Below are 16,475 nucleotides of genomic sequence, written 5' to 3'. Positions count from 1 at the left end.
CATTTCGTCACTGAAATGTCTTTAGTTAAGTCTGTGTAGTGTGCTGTGTTCAGGTGCACTCCTCAGGTCGACTCCTGTCCCTCCAGGTGACCACAAACCTTGTGACAACATGAAAGGCTCCTAACTTGATCCACAGAGCCGCCTGGCCACTGCTCCCAGCGCAGAGACATCTGTGCTTATTTCTGCTGAGTGTCAGGGATCGCAGAGTCGACTTCTGAATAATTGAGTGTTTTGTTGTTTCTTCTTTATAGAGACTTAAAGCCTGAGAATATTCTCCTCGATGATCATGGTAAGTGAGTGAGCTTTCACATTTAAAGAGGGACCTGGATACAGTAAGTTACTGTGGATTTAGCCAGTTAATGCAGAATAGAAACAGCAGCAAACGGAGACTGGTAGGTGTTCCTTCAGAAGTGTAATGCAGAAAACATCGTCATTCCCCGTGTTTAGATGGGAAGCAGAGGTGGTCATGTTTCGGTTAATAGTTGGCCAGGCCTGGGCCCGACTTAAAGCACTAATCCTGGAGGGAATTTCTGGGAGCCCATGATGTTTAACTGCTGGCAGATCGCAGGCACCCCTTTGCTAGACTCCTGACCGCACGGCACCGGGAGGCCAGCTCCACTCCGCAGGCACTCTGGAGGGGGGGCGGGGGGCGGGGGCAGCGCCAGGGCTCTCAGTTCCACCTGGTGACATCTGTCCCCTAAGGACTGCTTAAAGCACCACCTGAATGCCTCCTCCCTCTGACCTTGAACAGGTGAAATAGTAAAGCATTTTTATTAGCATTGTCTCTCTACAAAAAGAAAAATTATCTTTCCAACACCTGGTCTGATAATACTTGTTAAGTGGCAATCTCTGAAAAGAAGACAGAGGACACAACACTTTTCCTTTGAAAAACGCAAGTGGTGCTTTAACAGGTGCTGCAGACCCACACCTTGCTTTCTTCCTTGGACGTATGTTTCCCTGCCCTGCAAACACGGGCACGCTGCTCTGGGTGCTGTCCTCTCCAGAGCATGTGTCTTGGGCCGGGAGCTCAGGTGGCCTCGTGGGTTCTTACACTGGCAGTGGGGACCCTGTGCTAGTGGACAGGAGTGACCCCTTGGGAGCTGGGTGACAACCTGCGTCAGGGAACGCCAGACCTGTTGCCAGGCCTCTAGCTGGTGGTTTACAGGTCAGCACGTGAGTTCTGTAGGGAGGGGACTTGCTTTGGGTGAGTGTTGGCTGTCTGGGCAGTCTAGTGGAGAGCATGAGACAAGGCCAGCAGGACCCCTACGGAGCGAGGGCAGGGCTGAGGCCAGAGTCCTGAAGGCCAGGCCATGTGGGCACTTCAAAGCGCAGACTCCTTTTGTTCTTCCACCACGTGCTTCCTGCCTTTGTTCAGTTTATGCGTGAAACAGGCCCTGTGAAGAAGCGCATGGATTCTTTCTATGGGAGGCGATACCAAGATTTGGAAGCATCTTGCCCAGGTCAGGTCCATGGCTTCTGGCTCCTAGCCTGTGGTTTGTCCTTTTTTCCCTCTTTTTCTTTCTTCTTTTTTTTACCTCAACCCCTGTGGTTCATTCTTTGTGGCTGTGCTGTTGCCCAGAGAAGGGATTAAAATGGTTTAACAAAGGGATGGCCCACTCTCTGAAAATGGGGAGTAATGTCCAACAATATGTTGATAATTGGAAAGAAGTAAGGTACAGAACAGTGTATAGCATGCTACCTTTTATGTAAAAAAGGGGGGAAATGATGTATATTTGTATTCGCTTGTCTATTTGTAAAGAAACAAAGGAAGAAGCTAATAGGGAAAAGAGCATGGGGAGCAGACTTTCCGCTGATACCTTTTCATATATTTTTTGTATATTATTCAATTTCTATAAAAAAACCCCCCACAAGCTGGGATTTTGATTGGAGCTGTGTTGAATCTATAGAAAATTTGTGGAGAATTGACATCTTGACAATATTGAATGAGTCAATTTATGAACATAGTATATAGCCCTCCTTTAATTTCTCTCAGTGTTACGTCATAGCCTTGTTCACTATAGTACCATTTGAGTATGTTACTTGTTCAAAAGTCATTTATTTGGCCATTTTGTAAGTGGAAGCAAAGAAACTCCTTGTATATATTTGTAGATCTTTCTCTGCATGGCCTCCCCCTCTCCAGAGCTTTACCCCATAACTTCGAGCTGGCCTCTTTCCCAGGCTCTAGGCTCTGTCTTCTTAGCACAGTGAGACCACCTGCTGTGCTGACATTCCCCTTCCTGTGCCATGTCTGAAAGTCGCTCCAGGTATAGTGCCAGGATGGGCCAGGATGGGCCAGGAAGACCTCAGGGCCCAGTTGTCGTGTTTCTCTGCTCTCAGGAGCCACTGCCTCAGCTGCTGTGGACCCAATGTCCAACCGTGTATTTTGACCATATTTAAATTAGTTGTGGTGGGAGTCCAAATTTTATATCAGTTATTCCTTTTTCGTTGGAAGCAGAAGTTCCAGACATTCTTAATTTTGGTACATTCCAGTGTATGAACTATTTCCCATTTTGTGTAGTGCTTTTTGCGTTTTGCTTAAGAAATCTTTGCCTACTCCTGTACCACAAAATGTTCTGAATTTTCTTCCCAAAACATTATTGTTTTATTTTTCCCATTTACTTCTGTAATCTATCTGGAATTGATTGTTCTCTATGGTGTAAAGTAGAGGTTAAGATACATTTTTTTTCAAACAGATAATCAGCTGACCTGGCACTGTTCATTGAAAAGATCATCTATTCCCCATCTCTCTGGAGTGCCACATTTGTCATACATCAGGTGTCTCTATATGAGCGGATCTGTTTCTGGGCTCTGTTCTGTTTCTGTCATTTTATGTATCTTTAGGCTCTTCTGGTTGTGATTAGCAGCAGCATGGGTCTCCACGACCTTCTCTGTCCTGCCCCAAAGCAGGAGCCCAGCAGCATTCTGGGTATTTGCTGTGTTACTGTTCTTGACACACCATGGTCCTGCTCAGCTTCCGGTTAAGAATAGAAAGTAATGACAAAACCTTGCTTTTCTTGATTTCAGGAGACTTTTAATATTTTCTCCCTGTCTTCCTACCCTTTTCATTGTAAAAAAATGTACTCCTAGCTCTACTTGAGTTTCTCTGACTTAAAAAATGCAACTGATTTTAGGGTTCTGTCATGCAATTAAGATTCCTAGGAACAAATTGCCACCTGTAGCCATAGAACATACAGTGACATGATCTCTGTGTCAGTCCCTCTTCACTTCCCTTCTAGACAGCTCGTCAGGCTTTGCTTTTGTCTGTAAAGCAGAACTCGACTATTGTGGTGGAATTAGGTGAGAAAAGCTGAGTATCACCTGTTCCAGGTTGTGAGATGCAGGTACACGTCCACCATCTGAACTGTGGCAACACTCATTTTTACAAACTTATAAATTAAGGAGGACTTGGCTTTTGAAATTCAGCTGGTGTCTGAGATAACGAAGAAAGCTGTATCATGCTTATATTTTCTATAGAAGAGGCCTCAGTTTTATGAAGTAGATATATTTCTAAAAAGTGGGATAGTGAAGTTTTGTAACAACCAGTAGCATTTTATTGACAGTGATTTAAAGGAAACCCCATACTTCATATTCTTCTATCTATCTATCTACCTATCTATCCATCCATCCATCTATAAGGATATTGTTTTTTAACATAAAAACAATACTATTATTACATCCAAAAGTATTTAATGATTCCTTAATATCACCTAACATCCCATAGGCTTTAAATCTTAATTATCTCATGAATGTTTTTATAGTTGTATATTTACTTTTCAGTGAACTCCCCATTCCATTTGGTTGCTATCTTTCTTGTTGAGTCTTTTTTAACTTTCATAGGTTCCTCTTCCCGGCTTCTTTTTGTTATTTGTTTGTGAAACCAAGTATTATGGAGAGAATTGTGTCCCCCAAATTCATGTTAAAGCCTTAACCCCCAGCCCCAGAATGTGACTGTATTTGGAGATCAGGTCTGTAAAGAGGTGACTGAGGTGCAGTGAGGTCACTGGGGTGGGTCCTGATCCAATGTGACTGGTGTCCTTAGAAGAAGAAGAAATGAGGACACAGACATGCACAGAGGGACGACCATGTGAGGACACCGGGAGAGGGCTGTCATCTACATACACGCCAAGGAGAGAGGCCAACCCTTCCCACACCTTGGTCTTGGACTTCAGCCTCCAGGACTGGGAGGAAGTCAGTGTCTGTTGTTTCAGCCCCCGGTCTGTGGCACTTTGTGACGGCGGCTCTGGCAGGCTAGCACACAGACATTTGTCCAGTAGAGTTTCCAGGTTCAATCCAGGACTTGGCTGGATTGAACGTGTTCCTATCCTCCGCTGCTCTTCCTGTAAGCCAGTAATTAAATCAGGAGGCTGGAGTAGGTCCAGGCTTGGTTGCGGGTCGGCAGACTTCACGCATTCGTCCTGTTATAGTTCATCAGGAGACACTTGATGGCTGAGCCTCTCTCTTTATGGTGTTCAGGTGGACAGTGGTTGCGAATGTCGTCAGCCTGATCCATCCATTGTTCAGTTCTCGCCAACCTTTTACTGAATGGCTTCAAGGTCAACGTCGAGATACGTCATTTCATCGGGATTGTAAAATGATACACGAGTTCTGTCATTCCTTTTGCACCTATTGTTGGGATTCATTTATAAAAAAGAACTTTGCTTCATCAACATTTGTTTATTCAGGAAAATCAAGTGAAACACTGGAATACTACTTTCCTTTATTTTCTCTTTTCAGAATAACTGTGTTAATTCTCTATCATTCTGCAAGATGACCAATGAGGTTTTTGTTTTTTTCTGTTTTGGTACCATTTTGAACTCGTGAAATGTAACACATTGGTATGTTTTAATGCATTGGAGTCATTATTCTCTTTGAAGTTGAGGTTGGCCTGTCTTTGGCCCGTGAGTGTCTGGCAGTCTCTAATAACTCCCTTGTTTTCGGCTACGATAATGTTCTGGGACCATCCTGCACATGTGCTGACTGCAACCTGGAATCCATTTCTTTAAAGGGCCCTGGGCTTCTAGGTGCCAAGTAGTGTTGTGAGACCACAGTGTGGGCGCTGAGGTGCCTGTGGCTGCCCTTTTGGGGGTTCTTTCTGGGCCTTTCAGTGGACAGAGAAAACATTTGTCTTATTTTTTCTTAAAAGAAAATATTCATCATGGATTCGTATCGATAGTTCCAAATCTCACTTAACTTGTTAATTTCATGTTTGTGTGTTTTTGCCCTAATGCTGAGAATACAGAGGGTGCCAAAAAAGTGCATACACATTTTAAGAAAGGAAAAAACTGTATTAAAATTACACTGATGGGGGCCAGCCGAGTGGCTCAGTTGGTTAAGAGTGCAAGCTCTGAGCAACAGGGTCGCCGGCTCAATTCCCACATGGGCCAGTGAGCTGCGCCTGAGCTGAGCTGCCAACAGGTGGCAGGATGGCTCAGCTGGTGAGAGAACGTGCTCCTAACAACAAGGTTGCTGGTTCGATTCCCGTATGGGATGGTGGGCTACGCCTACCCACAACCAAGATTGAACATGGCACCTTGAGCTGAGCTGAGCTGCCCTGAGCTGCGAACAGGTGGCCGGATGGTTCAGTGGTTAGAGCATGCACTCTTAGCAACAAGGTTTCCGGTTTGACTACCGCATGGGATGGTGGGCTACGCCCACCCACAACTAAGATTGAACATGGCACCTTGAGCTGAGCGGCTGGCTGCGAGCTGCTGATGGGTGACTGGATGGCAACTGGACTTGGAGCTGAGCTAGCTGCACCCTCCACAACTAAGACTGACGGACAACAACTTGGCCGTTCCCCTTCCCTAATTCCCCAACACTGTTCCCTTTTCCCAATTCCCCAATAAAAATCTAAAAAAACAAAACAACCCCCCCCCAAAAAAAAACCCAGTTATCAAGTGAATTATATATTGGGCCAAATGGACTTCTTACAGCTCCTTTAAAAAAAAAAATCACGCTGATGGTAACCACTTAGAGCACCTCTTGTAATTGTAGGAGTCAAACATGACTTGTATTTATCTCCATATATATTATTACAATTTTAATACAGTTTTCCTTTCTTAAAAAGTGTGTACATTTTTTGGCACCTTCTCTATTAGTTCCTAATGACAGTAACATAATTACAGTATTTTTTTCATGTAGCTTTTTTACTGTGTAACAGAGATCACTCGCCAACTAAGCGGAGATCTGCCGGGTTCCATAGTTTCTCTGCCTGCAGACATACCTGTAGGCTCTGCTGGTAGGGAACTGTGCGGCCTTCTGCGTCAGTCATTGTTGCCGTGTGCACCTTGTGTCATGTCATTTCCCTCTGTCCTAGTGCATGCTGGGATAGTCCCAGGAGCGGGCGTGTAGGGTTGCAGGGTACAGTCACGTGCACGTAGCCAGATTGCTGTCACGGGTCTGTGCTGCTCTGTGTCTCCACCTGCAGTACATGAGTGTGCCCGCCTCCCCACAGCCCCACCAACACACTGCTCTCCAACTCGGGGTGTTTGTCAGCACTTTCACTGTTCATTTCATAGCTTCAAAAAAAATCACTTTTTAGAAAGAAGACAGGGATACTTAAAATTTCACAGCAATCATGTACTCGACTTAAACACAAACTACGTAAAAGCTGTGTTGTTGAGGGAATCTTTCTATGTGAGAGGAGGAAACTGAGACATGGTCTGTGTGGGAGCTGGGACTGAAACCCAGCCCACGGGGCTGCAGAGCTGCCTCCCTGGGTGGGTGTGCCCAGGGCATGGCGTGCCCCATGCTGCAGCGCAGCCCGAGCCAGAGGGCCGTCTTCCTGTCTCAGGCCTGGCGCAGACTGACGCAAGCTGATTCAGTGCCTTAGAGGGCACGGTGCATGTTTTCAGTGCTCAGCAGGTATTTACTGGGAGAGTCATTTATTTCTTCAGTAAATATTTACTGAGCACCTACTATATGTCAGGTGCTATATTAAAAGCTGGGGACACAGAGGTAAGTAAATTGAACAGGTGTCTGTCCCAGGGCTAGTTTATCTTTTCAGACTCCCAAAAGAATGTTTTCTATAATTTGTTATTTTCATAAGGAATTTAATAACTGTTTAAGTCTTCCCATGTAAACGCATGAACACATAATACAGGTTTAAAGTGAAGTTCCTCACTTTTGTTTATTATTTCCTGACTTTGTTACCATTTATTCTTCAGAGAAAAACTCCACATTATTCGTCTGTTGTTGCCCCTGCATATAAGCCCACTGCTATTCTGACAGAAAGTGTCTATTTGCTGTTTTGTGGTTGATGTAGTATTTATTATAGTTTTATTTATTTATGCATCTGGTAGTTACATGGAAATAAAATAATAAGCCCAGTGCTTGTATCTTGTCAACTGGTTTTCTGTGGTTAAAGGCCTCCCCGATCAGCAGCCAGGCATCAGCCTAATTTCCTGCTGCTATTGGAACTGAACACAGTGGATAATATTTCACTAAGTGTGGAAAAGTTAAGTGTATTTCAGATTTCAGTGTTTTTGAGTGTAGATTACTGTAATTACCATCCATGTTTCTTAGCTGTTTTCCCCCATTATTGTTAAAGTGTCGGCACGCCCCCTATGATTTGCGTAATGTATTTGAACACACGCAGGACATATCCGGATTTCAGATCTTGGTTTGGCCATGGAGATCCCAGAAGGGGGGACGATCCGAGGAAGAGTTGGAACAGTTGGCTACATGGGTAGGTAAAAGACCCCTCCAGAAGTCCTTGCGCTGTCTTTCCGGATGTCCGAGTCCTCAGAACACAGAAATTCATGTGTGAACGCACTGGAAATCGGTTCCACCCGGCTGCACAGGCGGTGTTTGAAGTCTGGACCCAGCCCGCCTTGCAGCCTCCGAGGAGTCCTGCTGTTGCCCTCCTCTCCTAGTTGGGAGGGAGGCCCGTAGAGGCCGCAAGGCTCCGTGAAGGCAGGTTGGGAGCAGCAGGGCAGCAGGCCTCTCTGCCACTGCCACCCGGTGCCCACTGGCCCTGCAGACCCCTTGGAAAATCGGATTCCCTGGTTATTCCAAACCCTCAGGGAATATGAGGTCTGGCCTTAGGTTGGCTCTAGAGGAATAACCTCAGTTCCCAGCCCGGTGGTGCTAGCCTCACCCAGGGGTGGCCTCTGACATGAGGGGGGGCACCCTAGGGCCTCGGCAGAGTCCTGCAGTAACACCCCACAATCCACTGTTTCTGCTGTCACCTGCTGCTGGGGGCCTTGACCACATTGGGAATAGATGGCCAGTGCCCGTGGGGTGCCCGTGGGCGTAGCTCTGTGTGTTTGGAGGGAGCACCCCGTCGGGAGGCGGGGTCTTCCCCAGAGCACCTTTCCCAGGCAGTTACTCTGTGGTGATTCATTTCATGTTCTGTGAATAGTACACAGTTTCTAATGACAGTTGTATTGAAATATAATCCACGTACCATAAAACCCACCAATCTGAAGTCTACAGTTTGGGGATTTCAGTGTATTCCCAGAGTTGTGCACCTGCCACCGCTGTCTGGTTTCAGAACATTTTCATCACCCCAACAAAATCCCACACCCATCAACAGGTGCCCCTGTTCCTCACCTCCCACCCCCAGCCCTGTACCCACCGATCTATTTTCTGTCCCCATGGACTTGTCTGTTCTGCCTGTTTCATAGAAATAGAATCATACACTATTCAGCCTTTTGTGGCTGGCTTCTTTTCACTTAATGTGTTTTTAAGGTTCATCTATGTTGTCATAAACATTAAATTCATACTGCGTTATTTGTGATTACAAGAAAATTTAAAACCTCAATTTAATTTAATTTAAATTCCCTGTATTTGTTATGTAGCTCCTGAAGTGATCAATAATGAAAACTATACATTTAGCCCTGACTGGTGGGGACTCGGCTGTCTGATATATGAAATGATTCAGGGACATTCTCCGTTCAGAAAATTCAAAGAGAAAATCAGACGGGAGCAGGTGGAGCGGCGAGTGAAGGAAGACTCTGAGGACTATTCTGGGAAGTTTTCCGAGGACGCCGAGTCCATCTGCAGGATGGTGGGTGCGCCGGGCGGCTTGGGGATTAAGCCTGTCCCTCAGTGCTGTCGCTGGGAAATCCTGTCTGGCTGCTGTGCCAGCGAGGCCATCGGCTGGCTTCCTAATGCCAGTGGGGCTTCCTCTCAAGCCAGGCGGGACAGTAAGGGAAGTCCCAGACGTCGTCTGGGAAAATGATGTGATGATTGGTTGGGTTTCCGACACGAGGCAGAGCAGAGCTTGTGCTTGGCTTTCTCAAACGATGCTGCTGAGGGAGGGAAGGGCCAAGACCAAGGTCACTAGTCTCTTTTCAGGACACAGCTGACCAATTTCTGCATCTCCAACGGACTTTGAAACAGTGAGGGTTTTCTCTCTGCCCGTGTTTCTTCTCCCTTTAGCTAGCTGCCAGGGACTGTCCTCATCACAGTCACCCTGACTCCACCTGCCCAGGGCCTGCCTCTTTCCTTGGTGTGTCACAGCGGGGAACGAGGCCCCGAGGCGCAGTCAGATTTCCCTCATGCGCCCTTGGGGCTGGCCGGTGCCCCTTCTTTCATTCACTCAGTCTGAGGCTGCCCAGACACTAAGTGAATGAAAGAAGCCCTTTTGTCACTTATCTGAAGTCAATACTTAGGATTTTCTGGGCGCATTTTTTCATTCATTTTCATCATAAGGATTTTGAGATCTCCCATGGGACAGGCACTGTCCTAGGCACCGGGCATCCAGCAGTGAGTAAAACAGAATAGAACCCCGTCCCCAGTGCTCGTTCTGCAGGGGTGGTGGGAATGGACAGAAAACAGGAAGATGCGTGGACTGTCAGACAGGCTGGGAGTGGGGGAAGGGCAAAGCGTGCCACCCACCTTGGGAAGCCTCCCTCGCAGAGTCCTGATGGAGGACATGCTGGGAAGGGGCTGCACAGGACGGACAGATGGATGGACGGAGGGAGGGAGGCCGGCCAGGGCTTTGAGAAGGTTTGGGTGGGAGTGGGGGTGCGGCTCAGACCTGAGTGGTGGCAGAGCCAGGTGAGAAGGGGTCGGATTCTGGGTGTATGGGAAGGTGGTGCTGCAGGGAGGAGGCTGGGGCAGGAGACATGTGGCGGGTCCCAGGCACTTCCCTCTGCCCTGTGCTGCTGGTCAGGCCATTGCACAAGTGTGTCGGCAGCGGGCCTGACGGTGGAGCCATGCAACCCCTGAGATGGAGGAGCTGTGTCTGACGTTACCCTTCATCTTCAGACCTGCTCAATTATCGAAGCATGCAGAGAATACCTGCACCAAGCCCATGCCACGGAGGAGGCCCTGTCCTCTTGGTGCTGGTGACAGAGCACAGAGCAGCCCCTTGCCCCCCGAAGCTCCAAGTCCAGCAGGAAAGACGGCTCCAGGCTGTTACCCAAGTGATGTAGTCACGGCAGTGGGGCCAGGTGGCCGAAGGGAGATGAGGAGGATGCTCTGAGGCAGGAAGCTGGAACCTGAGGGCTTTACTAGGAGTCAGCCCGGCAAAGAGTTTTCTAGACGGAGGGCTGAGTGTGTGTGGCAGCCCAAGGGCAGGCACAGCACAGTCAGTCCAGGAGGTGACGGGAGGCCTGAGCTCAGACAGTGGGGGCTGGGGCATTGCAGGTCAGCTGGCACCCAGTGCCCTCTCTTTGCCTGGGACTTCAGGAAAGCAGCGGGGAGGGGTACATTTGCTGGGTGTGAGTTTGGCCAGGGGTCAGCAAGCTTTTCTGGGAGGGGCCAGATGGTCAGTACTATTTAGGGTCTGTAGGTCTCTATCATGACTCTTCAGCTCTGCCTTTTAGTATAGCAGCAGCACAGACAGAGTGAATTGATGGGCCTGCTGTGCTCCCACCAAAGCCAAGACAAGGTCAGGCAGCTGATGGGGCCACCTGGGGCTGCGGCTTCCTAGCTCCTACTCCAGGCAGTATTCCCGAGGTCCGGGTCTTTCCTATGTTGCCTAGAGCACAGCCAACCCTTTTTGATTGATACTGGTTGTGGAGGAAGGCTTGTTTGAATTTGTGACAATTATAAATATATTAGAAAGAGACGCTTTCTATTAATGTTAAGAATATACAATTTCTAGAACTGGGTTTGCTAGTTTTTGCCTGTCTGAGGTCCTTAGTGATGAGCTTAATGGACAGATTAAAATGGTTTCTAAGTGTAACTTAGCATTGAAGGTATCTCTAAAGTGCTCCATGGTTTGCTTCTTTTTGAACGTCCCCTCCCTTTTACGTGGTTACATTGCTTTTCACGTAAGAGCTCACTGGGCCCACTGTCGTTAGCTCGGAGGCAGGCCTACCGCTCCGCCTTTTTGTCGAAGCGTCACGTGTTCTAAGTCAGCACAATCAGAGGTAGGAGGTTTGGCTGGAACTTGGAAATCTGAGTGACTATTAGATGGAGGTGCTGCCTGCCACCCCCAATTCTTTGGGTAATACTGGGGACAGTTGCTGAGCTTCTTTTCTGTCCTGGGAGTGTTCTGATTCCGCCTCTGCTTCTTCACAGCTTCTCACCAAGAACCCCAAGCAGCGCCTGGGCTGCCAGGGCGATGGGGCTGCTGGGGTGAAGCGACATCCTGTGTTCAAAGACATTAACTTCAGGAGGCTTGAGGCGAACATGCTGGAGCCCCCTTTCCGCCCTGATGTGAGTAATGTGCAGCCGGCCGGGCCAGGGGGCCAGGACCTCTGGGGGTACTCCTGCCGTGCTGCCTCCTTCTCCAGCCCCAGGCCACTTCCAGGCCGCGCTCCAGGCCTTCTCAGCAGCGCTCTGGCTTCCGGCCTGGTGTCTGCCGTGGGCTGACCTTGCTGGTGCGGCTGAGCCCGTGTCCCTGCCCTCCTCAGCAGCCTCGGCCCTGATCTTGGGGCGCCCTGCGAGGCCGTCCCTGTGGCCAGTGTTCCTTTCTGATGTCACTGCTGACACACTCCTTTCTTTAGTCTGGAACGCGCTTCCCCACTCTGTCTTAGAGGTCCTGGCTCCACATGGAGGATCCTGCAGCCGTCACTCGAGCCTGCTCATGAGTGTGCTGTGGGGCGCAGAGGGGTGCTTGGCCCAGGGCCCGGCATGTGTCAGTGCCTCGTGGGAAGACTGGCAGACTGTTTATGCTGTTGCTGAAAGCACAAACGGGAGAAAACAACAGACTAGCTTAGCCATCTGCTGCAGCGTGCTGTAGAGCTGTGAGGATGAGATGCTCTGCAGGATGGCGTGGAAGGAAGATGGACAGTTACAATCTTTGTGGTTGGACGCGTCAGGACTCGAGTTTGTTTTACACCCACGAATCTTGCAGTAGTAACTCCTTCCTTTGAATTGTGCACGTGTTGCCTGTTTATTGTATGCCTGCGACCTGCCAGCCACAGCTGTGGGTACTGGAGCCACGGATAAGAGTGAAGCAGCGTCTGCTGTGACGCTGCCTGGTCCAGGCTGCACAGATAGGCAGTGGAACAAATTTCAGGCCAGGACGGCCCCAGGCAGGGCCTTCAGTGGGCCCTCGGTCTTGGAGCCTTCTTTCCAGCAGGCTCTGGGGGCTGCTTGGGTCCGGAGCAGGGAAGATGGGCCCGAGACAGTCTCCCCTGAGGAAGGAGAGCTGGCAGGCACCGTGCTGAGGAGCGTGGGCAGGGGCTCGGTGGTTCTGGGGGTTTACTGGACTTCACCAGAAGAACGTGGGGCCCGGTGACAATAGAGGCTGATGGTAATGTGTCAGGCAGTTTTGTTCACATGACAGGCCATACGGGGTCTGGGCCCTCTGTCGGGGCTCAACCCTCGTCAGCCTGGCCCAAGACTGTCTCCCGAGGGCTTCTACTTCCCCACCTGTGGTGGCAGCTGCTTTCACAGAGTTCCAACAGTGACCTGGGGAACATTACTCTTTTTTTTTTTTTCTTTTTGTAAACATTAGCTTCCATCATTTAAGTAATCACCTATCATTTAGAAGCACACAGCAGCTAGGAGCTGTAAGGCAGTGTTAATATTCTAATTCTAAGTAACACTTCATGAAGGTAAAGAATTGCTGAAGGAAGTAAAATTTTTAGGTGACTTCAATTTCAATTAATTGGTCACAGTATCTCAAGGACTAATGAGAGTTTTTGAGGGGATGGTAGGGAACATTACTCTTTGATCAATTACACATGCATGCGCATAGGACGTTTCACAGAGCTACCGGGTTCCTCCTGCATCAGCCGGGCCTGGCCCAGTTGTGTGCGCCTGGCTTCCGGTCCCTCATCCCACAAGCCAGGCAGCCGCACCGGACACGCCTTGCACCTGAGGACAGCAGAGCTGGCTCCTGTCCTAGAGCAGGGGTCTGCCGATCCCCTGCGATGCATCTGTGGGCTGGGGACCGCTAGATGAGCTCTGATGGCGAGCAGGAAGCGGGACCTGACATTGTTCAGCGAGACTTTGCACAGGGCGCTTTCTGTGAAGGGAGCAGGGGTCAGAGCACAGGGGAGAAGCCACAGCCGACGGCTCCCTCCTTCTCAGTTCCAACAAGAGCACCCCGGCCCGTCTTCTTCAGCCCGGCCTCTGTCCAGAACCATTTTCCACAGCAGAAAAGGCCCCGGGTTGGGGCCTCAGGAAGTTTGTGGGTAGACAGCCATGAGGGAGCTGGGGCAGTGGCGCCCACGGGTCTGTGACGCTGGCCGTGTCTGCGGGGAAGGGGCAGAAATGCTTCAGATGAGGGCTCGGCCAAAACGCAGGAATGGTAGACGTGTCCGTGCACGTCTCTTCTCAGTGGGGTCCCCGTGGTCTCACGCTCTGTGCCCCCTTGCTCCCCGCACAGCCTCATGCGGTTTATTGTAAGGACGTCTTGGACATCAAGCAGTTCTCTGCGGTGAAAGGAGTCTCCCTGGGGCCTGCAGACGACACCTTCTACAGCCAGTTTGTCACGGGGTGTGTCTCCATCCCCTGGCAGAACGAGGTACCACCCTTCTCAGCACAGCAGGACTGTGCTAGTTACAAGGACAGAAGGAAAAGGATGAGGAATGTGTGTCTAACAGTGTCCTCTTTAAAATACCGTTAGCTGTTGTACACACGTGCGTGTGTCACCATATTCACGGCACTGCCCTGGGCCCCTTCACAGGAGATGGCCATCTTGGGTCCAGTGGGGGCTTGCTGGCCCCGAGTCCCGCTCCCTCAGCTCGGCCAGCCGGCACCATCGCTCTCACGGTGGTGACTCCTCTGGGGGTGTGCTCAGCGGGAAGGGAAGGGGAGGCCATGGTACTTACCCCAGGAAGGTCAGGAAGTGGGGAAGTAGGAGTGAGGACGGCGACTCGGGCGGCCGGGAGGTGGCTGTCTGAGCTTGTGTCCTGCTCTTCTGTGACGCAGATGATTGAATCTGGGTGTTTCAATGACATCAACGAAAGTGTGAGTGAGGAAAGTGTGGCCTTAGATCTAGAAGACAAAACATGGCAACCAGTTCGCAAACCAAAGCGAGGCTGCTTCTGTAGACTCCTTGGAAGAGGGGTAAGGGTAAAACTCGTTTGTTATTTTGGTTTACTTTTTTTTTGTTTTGTTTTGTTTTTTGTTTTTTTGTGTTTTTTTTTAGCTGAGCCATCCTGCCACCTGTTGGCAGCTCAGCGGCTGCTCAGCTCGGGCTGGACTCGAACAGCTGTTGCTCAGAGCTCAAACTCTTGAGCGAGCTCTTAACCAACTGAGCCACTCGGCCGGCCCCTACTTTTTTTTTTTTAATGTGACATGTTAAAAGAAAAATATTTCATCAAGTTAAAGCTTTCTTTATTCAGCTTTTTTCCCCAATGCCTCTTCTATATGACATTTCATAGCTTAAGAGCCAGCCGTAGGTGCTGTTTGAGCCCAGCCAGGAAAACCCTCCCAGTGAGGTCTGCTGTTGATGAGACTGTTTTGATCAAGAATGGCTTACCAACACAGACAGACAGACAGACAGACGCTTCTGTGTGCAACGGAGCATCAGAAATCAGAACAGATCATAAAACGATAGTGTCTGAATGCCTATTCCATCTCTGACTCCGAGAGCTGTGCTCGCATTAGCCTGCTCTCACAGGGAGAGCTGATTCTCTTTTGAAAACGCAAGAGTGGTTTGGAGAGGCTTTCTACAGTAGCATTAAACTCAGACACGTTTTTCCCAAGTGAAGTTTTCTCCTTGGACTAATGGATGATTATCCTGCTTTGTACCCTGTCTGTTCTTGAGTTTATTCAGAGGGTGTCCACTAACATTGTAATCCATCTTTTTTCAGTATAAAAACAAGCCTTAGGTGGTAAAAATCTCTCAGGGTCGTTTCCCATGACTGCGTCCCCTCTGGGAACAGGGCGGTTAGGCCCGGTTAAGGCAGTTGCTCCCTGGAGAGCCTGTCTCTCCTCCTGCCTAGAATCGCTCCCCATTCACCCCCAGGCTGTGGAGGTGGAGCCAGTCAGGGAAACTGAGGCTGATGGGGTGTACCCCCCAACCCCCCACCCCCAGAGAAGGGGCCCAGCCCATCACCCAACTGCCACCAGGGGCGCTCAGCTCTGGGCCGGAAATAGGATGGCGAATGCAAAGCGAAGCGAGGAGAGAACGAGCCTGAGACTTGTTCTCTGTGTGCGCGTCGGGCATCCTCCACACCTTGAAGTAAATGCAAGTCAGTAAGTGAGGGTCTTGCCTGCCTTCCAGTGAGCGCCCCACGGTTGTCAGTGTTTGCGCTTCAGGAAAGTGAGGCCGGCGGGCATCAGGCAGGAGGCTGACGGCCGGCGCGTGTGTTGCAGGGCTGCATCGGCACTGGAGCCAGCGAGAAGGAAGAGCTGCCCCGCCCACCCTCCACCAGCGCCCAGAAGCATGCGGCTCCGTGCCTCGTTCTGTCTGAGCGGCAATAAACAGTGACACACCTTAAAACGTGCTGTATGAGTCTGCAGATTTTCCTACATTAAATAGCTGAATTGTCTCTTCACTAGAGCTGGGCAACTGAAGAAAAGGCCACTGGGACTGCCGTGACGTCCAGAGTCCCCAGGTGTGGACTCAAGCTTCACCTGTGCCCATGGACGGGGGTGGGGGTGGGGTGGAGTTAGAAAGTCTGCCTGTCTGCATGCACACTGGTGTCTGCTGACATTCCAACTTCCTGAGGGCGCATCTGTCTGTGTGCGTGGCTCTGGCTAAGCGTTTGCCCAGCACTCCTGCCTACCCTTAGAAAGAGTGTATTTGCGGGACCCTGAGGTCAGGGCTTGGTCATCAGGGGCTACTTGCTGACCCTGGAGTATGTTCAAGGGCTTCTCTGCCAACGGCCTGTGGTTCTAGGACTGTGCGGTGCCTTCCCTTGTTTGAATTGTGATCCAGTGACTGGGCCAAAGTTTAAAGACCGGGTCCAGAGAGGCCTGGGCTTAGGCTGACTGACGAGAAAGACCCTGGGGATTAGGCTGCAGCAAGCTTTCAAGTAATTCACTCATCCGATTTTGATTGTGCTCCTGAGAAAAGAGAAAGGGCCCTGGCCTGTGGATGAGCATTCTCGTGGAGGCCCAGGGTGCCTCTAGGAGAGGAAGCTGAGGAACAAAGTAGTTCTGTGTCGTGGGCGGGG

General features: G+C 49.9%; 1 protein-coding gene and 1 long non-coding RNA gene across 15 annotated transcripts in view; one reads left to right on the top strand and one right to left on the bottom strand.

The window, feature by feature from the left end:
• Positions 1 to 15,803, top strand: part of GRK4 (G protein-coupled receptor kinase 4) — a 64,126-nt gene extending 48,323 nt beyond the window's left edge. For 3 of the 12 annotated variants that reach the window (XM_019657975.1, XM_019657979.1, XM_019657972.1), the window contains 8 exons: positions 252 to 289; positions 6,161 to 6,238; positions 7,598 to 7,687; positions 8,802 to 9,010; positions 11,476 to 11,613; positions 13,736 to 13,873; positions 14,281 to 14,418; positions 15,673 to 15,803. In XM_019657975.1, coding sequence (XP_019513520.1) covers positions 252 to 289; positions 6,161 to 6,238; positions 7,598 to 7,687; positions 8,802 to 9,010; positions 11,476 to 11,613; positions 13,736 to 13,873; positions 14,281 to 14,418; positions 15,673 to 15,780 — 937 coding nt within the window. In that variant the 3' untranslated portion in view covers positions 15,781 to 15,803. The other 9 variants (XM_019657974.1, XM_019657976.1, XM_019657978.1 and 6 more) reach the window with 9 other exon arrangements.
• LOC109390916 (uncharacterized) overlaps positions 13,813 to 16,475 on the bottom strand; it is an 11,755-nt gene continuing 9,092 nt past the window's right edge. For all 3 annotated transcript variants that reach the window (XR_002125673.1, XR_002125674.1, XR_002125672.1), the window contains 2 exons: positions 14,181 to 14,346; positions 13,813 to 13,904 (listed from right to left, as the gene is read on the bottom strand). This is a non-coding gene — a long non-coding RNA (uncharacterized LOC109390916). The remainder of the gene's footprint in view (positions 13,905 to 14,180; positions 14,347 to 16,475) is intronic.

Source organism: Hipposideros armiger, unplaced genomic scaffold (genome assembly GCF_001890085.2).
Source record: "Hipposideros armiger isolate ML-2016 unplaced genomic scaffold, ASM189008v1 scaffold_282, whole genome shotgun sequence".
Lineage (NCBI taxonomy): Eukaryota > Metazoa > Chordata > Mammalia > Chiroptera > Hipposideridae > Hipposideros > Hipposideros armiger.
Note: the sequence above shows the minus strand (reverse complement) of the source record. Positions and strands in the feature narration are given on the sequence as shown.